The sequence below is a fragment of the Lutra lutra genome, chromosome 3, assembly GCF_902655055.1.
Source record: "Lutra lutra chromosome 3, mLutLut1.2, whole genome shotgun sequence".
NCBI classification, from domain to species: Eukaryota; Metazoa; Chordata; class Mammalia; order Carnivora; family Mustelidae; genus Lutra; species Lutra lutra.
Window position 1 is genome coordinate 68,188,550 of NC_062280.1, and position 13,204 is coordinate 68,201,753.

Below are 13,204 nucleotides of genomic sequence, written 5' to 3' on the forward strand. Positions count from 1 at the left end.
ATGCTTTCAAATACTTTAAATGTGGATAGGAGATATGAACCATTAGAAATATGAACCAACCAATCAACAAACCAAAAAAACCCACACAGATAAAGCAAATGTGAACTTCCAGAGATCAATTTTGAAACAATTGACCATAACCCTGTTTTGTATGATTATGTAGATTGAAAACTGGGTCAGAGGAGGAGAAGGGACAAAAATTATGAAATTCCTAAGACTGGGGGGCGAGTTCATTCCTAACTACATAACTACAGGGTCCCTCTACTCCCCTCCGCAATCACTGAGCTGGTTATTACTGATGGGAGCATAGTGTCTCCCTCAGATGTATTTCACTGGCTTAGATAATTATTTTAGAACCTTAATGTGTTCTTCTCTCTACACTTCATTTCCTTCTTTTTTCAGGGGGAGGGTGTGAAGGTAGGGGTGGTATTTTATTCTCTTCAAATGCATAAATACATACATTAAAACCCCTGAGAATAACTGTTAAAATAGGGAGGTTCTGATTCTGTCAGTTCCCCCATTCTATTAGAACAAGACAAAATAAAACCCTTTCCAGCAGCAAATAAATGTAACAATTCAACTGACTGGCAAAATTTAAATATTTAGTACACTTCTTGAAAAAGAAATTACAGCTGCTGTATTAGAAATTCCTTGACGTTAAACGCGAAGCAAGATGCTGACACCACACCATGGCACACACAGGCATCATGCCTTACAGCACATCGTAGTCCTCCACACTGGCTGGTTCCTCTGAACCTTCCTCAGGATTTGCGTGGATTGATAGATTTTTCTTTTTTTAAGTGTGAAAAGATTTAACTTCCTACACAATGATGGAAAGAACTTAGTCTTCTGGACTCTCTTGACGCACATGAATATACAGGTGACCCTTGAACAACATGGATTTAAACTGCACGGGTCCACCTATAGGCAGATTTTTTTCAACAAATTTAAGTACTGTAAATGTATTTTCCTCATAATTTTCTTAATAACATTTTCCTCTCGCTTCTTTTATTGTAAAAATAGAGTATATATTTAATATAGAAAATTTATGTTAATTGACTGCTTATGTTATCGGTTAAGTCTTCTGGTTAAGAGTAGGCTATTAGTAGTTAAGTTTTGGGGGAGACAAAAGTTATATGAGGGTTTTGTGCACTCGGGGGTGGAGGACAGTTGGTGCTCCTAACCCCTGCATTGTTCAAGGGTCAACTGTAAATGGTAAAAGTTATAGTTCTGATTGGGAAGGGCCGGTGGCCAAGCAACTGTTTTCTTTTTTGGTGAAATAGTGATCTCTAGACTGAATTTACAAGCATGAATTGAACTCTGCTCTAACAAATGGCTAACATGACTTCTAAAATTCTTTCTAAAATTAAAAAAATTCTATTACCTATAAAACAACTGGATTAATATTGATTAATTAATATTAATTATAGAAGCACAACACATTTTACCTCTAAATTTTCATTTTGGTAATTGAAAATCAACTACCAGGTTAAGATGTATGACTGCAAATGGGGAAACACAGAGCAAGAAATGTTTATAGATTCATAAGAGTAGGAGGTAAAATATGAACACTGGGAGTCTTCCTATCTACAGCCAGTCCCATATTCTCTCAGCAGAGTCATCTTTTATAGACTACTACTCATTTTTTAAATGAGAAACAGTAGTAAGGACAGAATATCAAGTTTAGAATTCGAACACTCTTGGCACTTTTCTTGCTCAAACATGCCAAGAAATCAGGCACCTCATAACATGGGCTTAATCATGACCTTTTCTACTACAGTGTATTTTCACCAGACTTCCACTGAAAACTACTGTCTTATACGAGTAGCATCTTTTCTTATGTTCTAGAGAAATATAATGTACAATGTGGTTGGCTTTAACTGAGAGAAGAATTCCCAAGAGATTTCTTCCAGTCATGGCCACGAATATAAAGGTGAGCACGTGATTTAGAGATTAAGCCCTCTAGAATTATACTGTTCATTATTTTCATATTTTTATTCAAACCTAAAGTGACAATAAATGTCATATGCAAACTTATTCTTTGGGTTATACTAAGGATTTGATAAATCAGATGACAATGGTATTCTAGAAAGAAAGACCAAAGGAGATATCAAACTTCAAGAATATTTGGGGGTCAATTCACCTAAAACCAATGCCCTGTATTCTCCACTGTTCAAAAGGCTTGTAGACAATCCATTGTCTTCCATTTCAACTAGTTGCATGGTCCACTGTGAAGGAGTGAGAAAAAGAGCTGTGTGCTTGTTCTTGACCTGTAAAGATTTCATCATGGAAGATTAATACTGATGCTGCAGCTGCCTGTTACTGGTTGTTTCTCTTTGCAGATGCCAATATCGGTCAGAGAACAGGATTTCAATGGCAGAGTTGTTGCTATACTGTTATCTCTTCAGAACGGAGGCACAGGGAGAGATGAATGCCACATCGCAAGGAGCAAAGGAGAGAGAGAGAAAGAAATGGTGTCAGGTGGCATGTTGGATGTGATTTTTGTTTTAGTAGAGATTGAGATGACTGCAAATTGTTTAGCTGATTCCTTCGGTCTGCAAGATACACTTGTGTTGGTGTTGATGATTCTTGACTAATCCTGTTTCAATTACAAATTGGTTATGTTTTTCAAAAAAATCTTCCAGCACTTATACTCAGGACTTAAAATTCTCTCTCACTCTTTCTCTCTCTCCCTCTCATGCATACACACAACCCAAAACACATACATTAAGGCCAATCCCTACTAACACTACTTAATATTCCATACTGAGATGTCAAATTTTTTATATGCATTATTTTCTTCAGCTGATCAAATATTTTAAATCTAAAAGGTGACAAAACTTGAAGACTAAATAAAGAGCAACACACACCTGCATGCTGTTCCCATCACACACTTGAGTAACATCAGCGGCAAGACATGGTTAGTAGTCCTATAACTTTCAAAGTTCTTATTTCCTCATCATTTTGGGATACTAAGATGGGTAACTTTTATCATTTAAATACTGACTACAGAGAGAATCTATTACAAGGATGATGGTTTTGCAGGTTTTTTTTTTTAAGTTATTTGTGTTAATTTAGTAATAATCCTAGAAAAGCATATCCATGTAGTTTTCTGCAATTCCAGAATAATCTGAACTACACAAAGAACAACCTAGCAGAACGCCTCACATCAAAAAGATAAATTCCCATACCTAGAATTTATCAAAGACTGGTATCAAAACAGGATCAACCAAAATGCTAATTGGCACAGAAATTGTTAGCTTCCTTAAGTCCAGATTCCACATGTGGCACAGGTACATAAAATGGGATAGTAGTTAGTAACCTTGCCTCAAAGAACCAACTTTTTCAAGACAGAAAATTATTCCCGCTGCCATTACAAGCTTTTAACAGGGGATAACTGCTTAAGTTTGTACATAACTATTGCCAAAGTTATTTTTTAAAAACTGTTTTGGGAATAATTTGCATAGTCTCAACATATTTTATTATATAGCTCTTCTCTGTTCTATTCTTTTAAATCCTTAAGCTACACAAAAGGCAAGATTATTTTAGAGAGCATTTATAGTTTTTATTAAAAATGTGCTTTTTCTGTTGACCTTCAAAATTAAATTTAGAGCAAAAAGCAATAAACCAGCTAATAAGAAATATTCTAGCTGATAAAATAGTCACTAACAATACTCAAGGAAAATAATATGTGAGGCAAAGAGAGTATTTGTGTGTGAAAAACTTAACTGCTCTCCTTTATCTGCAATGAAAATGAAGCCTGCTTCTGAACAAACAAAAAGCAAACACTGCCACTATGCTAAGACATATGCAAAAATGACTGTGTGTGGATTACTTCTTTTGAATACAGAGAACCAACTTGCTGTCTATGTACAACAGAAGAACTGTAAGGAGTAAGTGTATAGATACCACCAATGAAACGGGAATGGAAAAGGTTCAGGTCTGGCTTTGTAGGTTATGGGTGTTATTAATTTTGACAAAACATATGGAGAAGATCTTGGCACTCAAAAAGTTAACATTAATGTTCACTCCAGAATGGTTAAAACTTCAAAGTCTGTAAAAGGTAATATCATGTAATTCTCCTGAAATGGGAATCTGAATCGTGCCTGTATCAGGCAAAGTCTGGAAATAAATCAATAACTTAGTGAATGAGTAAGCAATGATTTGTTAAAAAGAATAACTGAAAATATTAAAGAATTCTTGATATATATTAAAAAAAAAAAGTGATGCTGCAGACTGATTTTTCTAATCTCAGAACAAAACTAATATGCCCTTAAGCTCCCAAAACATCTATTTATGTTAAACATGGACTACTGGAGGCTTTTGCTTAACTTTCATTCCTTACTCTACCCTACTGCTTTGGATTTATTATATTTCTAACTCTGCAGAATAACACAAGATGTGAACTGAACTTTATGATTTATTCAATGGCAAATATACCTTTTCATATTTCAGTTTACCTATTCAATTATTATGATAATCTTTATAAAACACAAAGTACAACATAAATTATTCATTTCAAAAAGTAAACAGGCCTTTAGTCTCATATGTCCAACATCATGGACTTCCCTCAATGAAGTAAGTTTTCTCTTTTGGTACCCACAAATTTAATCTAACAATTCTATTGAACTTTAAGAGTTTAAGAGAAAGAGAGTTTAAGAGAAAGAGACCAAGAGTATGCCAGGCTCCAAAACTAAACCCTAACATAGCTGACATAGTATAGGTTAATTCCTGTGCAGGTTACAAGGACCTTAAAATATTCACATATCAGAACCAGCCTACAGTAGAAACTATATAGTTACAAGGTGGGTACGGTTCATGCCAGGAGCACAGGGAGCTGATAAGAGAGGTGATTATATCTTTTCTCTTAACTGAAGCTTGTTCTCTATGTGTTAAAAGTATCCAATCTACTTTTTTAGAAAACAGAATGACCTATTTTAGTGGCCTATTTTCCAACTGTGCTTTAGAATGCCAAATAAGTTACTTTTAAAAACATGTGACTTAATATTTACTATTTAAATTTGCCACTCAAAAATTAATATACAGTGGTAAGCAGACAATTGGTATTTTTTTGTGCTCTAAGGTGACACTACTTAACTCAATTTTGTTCCCTGCATGTACTACCAACAACTTTCTTTATAATACATTCATTCTTCTCACTCAAAATAGCTTCTTAAAAGAAAATGTGAGACTTCAAGACATAAGAGCGTATTTCAGCATTAGTAGTTTATCCACTCTCCCAAAATATTCCATGATGTTGGTAAAAAAAAACTAATATTGTAAACAGGTTAAGAAGATAAAGTTAGAAATTTAGAGCTGCTCAGTACATCTGATAAAAGCTTAAAAAAATAAAATAGGAAAAAGATTATGGAGGGGACAGTTATTAAAAGAATGAGTAAATTAAAAAACGGAGAAGTTAAACATAGGGAAAGAGGCTAATATGGAGGTTAGAAGTGAAAGCATAGTGTTCTGCAACAGCTTGCAACTGTTTATATAAGTATCTAGACATTTAAGTATACCTTACTTTAGAACACTTACACAGAAGTGTTTCAGAGAAACCGAGTATTTTTAAAGTACCAGGAAACCTTTAAAATCAACCAAGCACAACCAATCAAAACCAGAAGGAAACCCTTCTCGGAAGCTTTTCAAAAACTGATATTTTTTTTGTAATAAAAATTACCAATTCCTAATTTAACTGCTTTATAATTTTAGATTTTATATAACAGGTTTTCATAAAATATAATACACACATGTAAAATCTCGTCACTAGAAAGAATAATTTAAAATTATTATATGTGAAAATAATAACCCTCCCATTTACGTGTCTCGTTATCATGAAAGGTTGGTTAGAAAATAATTTATAAATCTTTATAGGGGACATCTCAAACATATGTCTCTATGAGTTCATTATCAAAATAGCTTAGGTGGACACACAAATACTGGTACTAATTCTATACTATAAAATCCTTCAAGAGTCCCATTACAACTCCATCTGTTACAGAGGATAGACTGACGTTGTCTACTGTATCTCAAAGAGCAGGAAAAGTACTAATTACAACAAAACAAAATACACCTTTAAAAAAAAAAAAAGACCAGGATAAATCATGTTAGAATTTACTGTTAAAGTAGTTTGGGGTTGAAACTTTTCTGAGTAGGGGCATAGACAGATATGACATAGTGAAAAACAGTACTGCAAATTACACACACACACACACACACACACACACACACACACACACACACACACACTTATAATTTTGTTCTGTTCATTGTAATTGAATGGCAGGGGTCTAAAGCACCTTCATAGTATTCCAAAAAACAAAACAGTACACAGTATGATAGCAGCTGCCAAAGAATGGGTTTTTCTGTCCTACCTCACCCCACCCCAGAAAGACAACTTCACTGAAACTATCTAGCTCCGATTAATTCACTCACTCAATTTTATCGACTTTTCAGCCTATTAAAAAATATGTAAGTGGGGCGCCTGGGTGGCTCAGTGGGTTAAAGCCTCTGCTTTCGGCTCAGGTCATGATCCCAGAGTCCTGGGATCGAGCCCCGCATCGGGCTCTCTGCTCAGCGGGGAGCCTGCTTCCTCCTCTCTCTCTGCCTGCCTCTCTGCCTACTTGTGATCTCTGTCAAATAAATAAAATCTTTAAAAAAAAATATGTAAGTAATGTGATAAAAAGCAGAATAAAAAATGGGCCAAAAAAAAAAGAATTTTACATCTGTCAGTAACTTCAATTTGAGTGGGAAAAGCTAGTATCATTAATTTGAAATGGCTTGAACTAAAAATGTGAACTGTAAAAACAATAAACTGATTACAATGTCACAGTTTACAAATCAGTACAAAGCTATACATTATAAAAATTTACTCTAATAACACAGAGCAACATTTTGATAAACTATATGACTTCATACTATTATGATTAGGTTCTTCTAAACTTGCCAATGTACATAAATTAATTGAAACATTTATCAAACATTTGATAGCTTAAAAGTTAAGCCAAAGAAACAAGTTTGTTACTAATTTATAATTATTTCAGTTTATTATAAATGGACACAAACAATATGGAAATTTACATTTCATGTTAAAAAAGCAGCATTATTACAAAAATAGTATTTAAACAGAGTAATTCTAAGACCCTGAAAGTCTGGCCAGGAGTTACTTCTCCACTATAGGGACATGGTATTATCAGGATCTCAATGTTTGTAAGCTGCCACAAGGTAAAGGAATGTTATTTTAATATATTCAACTTAAAAATACAACTTTAATGGCCTTCTTCTTCTTCTTCTTTTTTTTTTTTTGTCTAAACTCTGGGTTCTTTTTCTCTTAAGATGACTTCTCCAATAAGACTTATAATACAAACTCTCCACAACCTCTGGTAACAAACTAAAAATTCAGCATATGCTTCACATACCTTTTTGAGATGTCCTAGTCTAAGTTTGAAAATTTCTTCTTGTTCATGATATTCTGCCAAAGTCAACCTGTCAAAAATGAAATTGTAATTCTAGATATTAAGATTAATAGTTATTACTTATTAACAACCAGCAAAAGAAGGTAAATAAGTGGAAATACTACAATCCTGACAACATTTAACCCAAAATAAGCCAAAAGTTCTTTACAATATTTTTCAGAGTACACCTAATACAGAGTACACCTAGAATTTCAGTCCTAAGGGTACAAGGAAAAAGACATTTTCTCCCTTCATTTTAGTTTGAATTTAGACTCTACAGTCCCACTAAGGCAGCAGAAAAGGAACAATTTGATAAAGAAATAAAATAATCCCTAATAACAATAAATGTTATGAAGAAAACAAAAAAGGGTGGTACGAGAATGACACTGTATTACACTACTTTGTACTGAGTGTTAGGGAGGTGGTCTTGATCTAAACATCTAAAAGACAACAAGAGAACCTGGGCGAGTTACGTTCCAGCAAGTGCAAGGATGCTAAGATGGACACAGGCTGGCATACTGTAAGAAGAGAAAAAAATGTAAGCTCACAGCCAGAGAGGCTGCAAGCAGTAGGAGAGGCAGGCAAGGGTCAGCTTCTATACGGACTTCCAGACCAAGGAATGAATTTCATTTTACTCCAAGAGTACTAGAAAATTACTATGAAGAGGGTCAGTTCAGTTGGGTGTACTGGTTTTATTTACTTATTTATTTATTTATTTCAAAGTGAGGAGGGGCACCTGGGTGGCTCAGTGGGTTAAGCTTCTGCCTTCGCCTCAGGTCATGATCCCGGGGTCCTGGGATTGAGCCCCGCATCAGGCTCTCTGCTCAGCAGGGAGCCTGCTTCCCTTTCTCTCTCTCTGCCTGCTTGTGATCTCTCTCTGTCAAATAAATAAAAATCTTAAAAAAAAAAAAAGTGAGGAAAAGGAATGCTAAAACTATAGTCAAAGCACCAGATTCTTTATAAATAGACATAAGACTTTAAATCTTGAAAGTATTTTATGTTTATTTTATTAATTTCAAATATTCATATATAACTAGTTTAATGTATGTAGAACCATAGTAAGACATATACACTTATAACATTTCCTGAGAAAAAAATTGTTTTTTCTGATTAAAAAACACTCCACAGTAAAACAACTTCCATTTTATATCCCAACACTGAAGGAACTGCTTTTATCAAAACTGTTTGTTTACTCATGTGTTCTGGGGGTATTTGGCATAACTCCTAACCTAGGTATGATTTATTTATATTTATTCAGGTCCCTCAGCAACATTTAGTATGAATGTTATAATAGTATACTATACTATACTACTATAATAGTATACTATACTATAATAATAGTATGAATGTTATTCTCCTTTAGCTAGACAGTAGTTAAATTTACTAATTCTAAAGAAACGATATTGAAAGGAAACAAACAAAAAGCTCCAAGAAATTCAGTTAGTGTTCAACCAGAAACATCTTTTTTTTTTTAAAAGATTTTATTTTATTATTTATTTGACAGAGAGAAATCACAAGTAGGCAGAGAGGCAGGCAGAGAGAGAGGAGGAAGCAGGCTCCCCGCTGAGCAGAAAGCCCGATGTGGGGCTCGAACCCAGGACCTGGGATCATGACCTGAGCCGAAGGCAGCGGCTTAACCCACTGAGCCACCCAGGCGCCCCTCAACTAGAAACATCTTAAGAGTGAAAAATTTAAAATTAAACCTGTCTACCCAGCCTTAGGTTAATACCACTGCTGGATTTTATTATACTAAATACAGCAACAGTGGACAGTTGCAGCAGATGCTCCAAGTAAACTTAAGAGAAGTTTGACTTGTGTGACTACACTGTGACTACTACAGTGTGACTATAGATGGAGTGAAAGGAAGAGGGAAAGGTGATGTTAAAAGGTTTAGAAAGTAAAATGGATAAAATCTCAACTAATCTAATAAAAGCTATAGGTATTTTTGGCAAATAGCTTCTGGGTAGGCATATATGCCACCAATGAAAATTCAGTGCAATCTTGAGTTTCCTAAAATTTTTGAAACTGCATTCTAATAAGAAGTCTGGCTCTCATGCAAACTTGCAAAGCACTTACATAGGCAGATGGCTGGGAATTTCTGTAATTTGGAGCTAAGCATATTTTGTTGTGTTTAGTTGGTATAGTTTTCAACAGCTACTATTCTTGTGAGTTAAAAAATTAATTAATTATCAATTAGTTCCAAGATGATTGTTTGTTGGATATTATTTGGTTAATCTTATAGCATAATGTAATGCATATTTGCTATTTAATATCACTTAATTCTAGTTGTTTGTATGCTGTGTTGCAGTTCAAATCATCCATGTCCCTATAGCTAAAGCAAATGCATACAAATACTTCTTCCCCAAATTTTCTTAGTAGGGTGATAATTCACTGATTTAAAAAACTTTGACCTTAGAGCATTATTTTATAGATGTACTCCTGATATTAAACACATACAATTCTCACTAAAGATAAATGGTAACTTTCATCATCAGCAGAACTTTGCTATTTACTTCCGGCATTTTGATTACTACTGTAACTACTATTAAGCTTCAAATAAGCACTTTCTCTGCTTGGTTTTGAAGCAGTTATAAGCAAAATCTGCAGAAAGTACTAAATACTAGGCTACTCATTTTCTAGGGTGGTGATTCTTACCATTTTATAATCACGGATATCTGAAAATAATCTAAAGGAATTTATAAATTTATAAAAATTTATAAATTTATAAAAATACCCTCTCTAGAAAATTTCACATATACATAAATTTGGGGGTTCATAGCTCTCCGTTTAAGAATTAGGAATCCCAGGTTCTTGTCTCACTAAATAGAAAGCAAACCTCAAAACAGCAAAGAGACATTTCTTACATTTCTCTGCATTTCCTCCCTCTAATATATCTGACATATATTAGAAATTTTAAGATATCTCTGTTATCTATTCCCATCAATGAAAAATGTCTTTTACATACAATGTAAAATATTTTTTACATTTTTACATAAAATGTAAAATATGTGAAAATGAAAAAATATATAAATTTAGATAATACGGATAGATAATTTAGAAATTAATTGAGGCCAGTCCTCTTAAAAGAATGAAAAGAGGGATGTCTGGGTGGCTCAGTCAGTTAAGTGTCTGCCTTCAGCTCAAGTCATAATCCCAGGGTCCTGGGATCAAGTGGAATCACCAGGCTCCTTTCTCAGTGGGGAGCCTGCTTCTCCCTCCCCCTGCTGCTCCCTCTGCTTGTACACTCTCTCTCTGACAAATAAATAAAATCTTTAAAAAAAAAAAGAAGAATGAAAAGAGCTAAGCTAGGATAATGTTAATTTTAATGGCATTCAATTGCTACATAATTATTTTTATGACGTGTTTTTAAGACCCTAAAAAAATTTACACTTTTAAGCAAGTCAGTTGGTTAGGTTACCTAGCAAATCTTTTATTCACAGATTAAGTCTAATTCCTCCTTATATGAATCATATCTGATATTACAGCCTGAATGATTATGTTCAAAAATACACATGTGTGCTTATTTAGGGGCACACTAAAACTCCTAAAGTGGTTTACATAGAACTTTAAAGATTTTATTTATTTGACAGAGAGATAGAGAGAGCCAGAGAGTACAAGCAGGGGGAGCGACAGAGGGAGCAGCTGAGCAGGGAGCCCAACTCAGGGCTTGATCCTAGTTGAGCTGAAAGCAGAAGCTTAACCAACTGAGCCACCCAGGCACCCCTATAAAACTTAATTTTTAAAAGCCAAGAAATATAAACCTCAAACATAAGACTTGTAAACTCTTGATAATCTTCTATAACGAGTCTGAATGGATGAGGACTTTATTTTTAATCCAAAGAACTGTTTTATAATAGTTCGATAGAAATGTGAGATGACTGTAATAGAAGTAACTAATATAAATAACAGAAAACAGGGAATATTCATTTCAAACTAATCTGATGATCAATTTTTTTAAAGACCTTATGTTTAAAAAGGAAATTAACCTGAAGTCTCAAAGTTAAGGAATGCAATCTATGGTAAGTAAGACTTTTACAGGCACTTAAGGAAAAAAAAATTAGCAAGCCCATTTATTTGTACAATTTAGCAAACCTTTACTGAACATTAAGCTATGAGCTATCCACTGAGGATTAGATTTTTAACATGAGGGAGGGTGGGACACAAGACTAGTCTGCCTTTGAAAAGCCCCCAAAAAACCAGGAATAGAAGTTCCTCAACATGATATAGGGCATTTATTAAAAACCCACAAGTGACATCATATTCAAAGGTGAAGGACTGAGAACTTTCCTTTTAAGATGAGAAATAAGAAAATGATGTTTTCACCATTACTATTCAATATTGTGCTGGAAGTCCTACCAGAGAGGTTAAGTAAGAAAAAGAAACATAACAGCATGCATCAGAATGAGAAAAGAAGTAAAACTATCTCTATTTGCAGATAACATAACTCTAGATACAGAAAATCTCGAAGAATGAAGAAAAAAACACCACCAGAGCTAATAAATCAGAAAAGTTGGGGGTACAAAATCAACCCACAAAAAATCAGTTGTGTTTCTATACACCAGCAATGAACACTCTAAATACGATATTAAGACTACAATTCCATTTATAAGAGAATCCAAAAGAGTAAAATACCTAGAAATAAATTTAACCTAGGAAGTGACTTATATACTAAAAACTACAAAACAGTGTTAAGGAAATGAATGGAAACTAACGAAATGAAAAGACTTCTATGTTCATGGGTTAGCAGACTTAATGTTGTTAAGAGGGCAATCCTCTCCAAAGTCAACCATATATTCAATATAATCCTAATCAAAATACATAGGGCCCATTTTGTTAAAATGGAAAAAAAAATTGAAAGGGGTCTCAAAAAGAAAACAACATTGAAAGAGAAAAAACAAAGTTATAGGACTCCCACTACCTATTTCAAAACTTACTATAAAGTTACGGTCATTAAAACAGTTACTACCATAAGGATAATAGAATAGTAACTATTCTATAGGATAGTTACATAGTTATAACTATTCTATAGGAATAGAAATGAGTATGGATATCCATGGCCAGTTGATTTCTGACAAGGTGCCAAGACCACTGAATGGGGGAAAGAATCATCTCTTCAACAAATGGTACTGGGACAACAGGATAACCGCATGCAAAAGAATGAAGTTGGACCCCTACCTCATTCTATATAAAAATTAACCAAAAAGTGATCAATAATCTAAATATAAGAACTAAAACTAGAAAATTCTTAAAACACAGCACGGGGGTAAATGTCTTTGACCATGGATCTGGTAAAGGATTCCTAAATTTGACACCAAAAATATAAGCAAAAAACAAAACAATAAATTTTTAATAAATTAAAATCAAATCAAAGGACATTATCAAGAAAGTAATACAATTTACAGTATGGGAGCAAATATCTACATATATCTGACAAGGGTTTAGTATCTAGAATATATAAAGGACTCTTGTAATTCAACAACAAAAAGACAAGGAGCTGGATTAAAAGCTGAGCAAAAGACTTCAATATCTATACAAAGACCAACAAGCACATTAAAAGACATTCAACATAATGAGCCATTCAGGAATGTAAATCAAAACCACAGTGAGATGACAATTTACAGCTATTAGGATGATTATAATCAAGAAACAGAAAATAAAAAGGGTTGCCAAAGATGTGAAGAAATAGGAAGGAACTCTGGTCTATTACTGGTGGGAACGTAAAATATCGCAGATACGAAAAATAGTTAAGC

General features: G+C 33.9%; 1 protein-coding gene across 2 annotated transcripts in view; it reads right to left on the reverse strand.

Moving 5' to 3' along the window:
* The window catches only part of TLK1 (tousled like kinase 1), a 142,687-nt gene that overhangs the window by 24,215 nt on the left and 105,268 nt on the right, over positions 1-13,204 (reverse strand). For both annotated transcript variants that reach the window (XM_047722115.1, XM_047722116.1), the window contains exon 12: positions 7,419-7,485. In XM_047722115.1, coding sequence (XP_047578071.1) covers positions 7,419-7,485 — 67 coding nt within the window. The remainder of the gene's footprint in view (positions 1-7,418; positions 7,486-13,204) is intronic.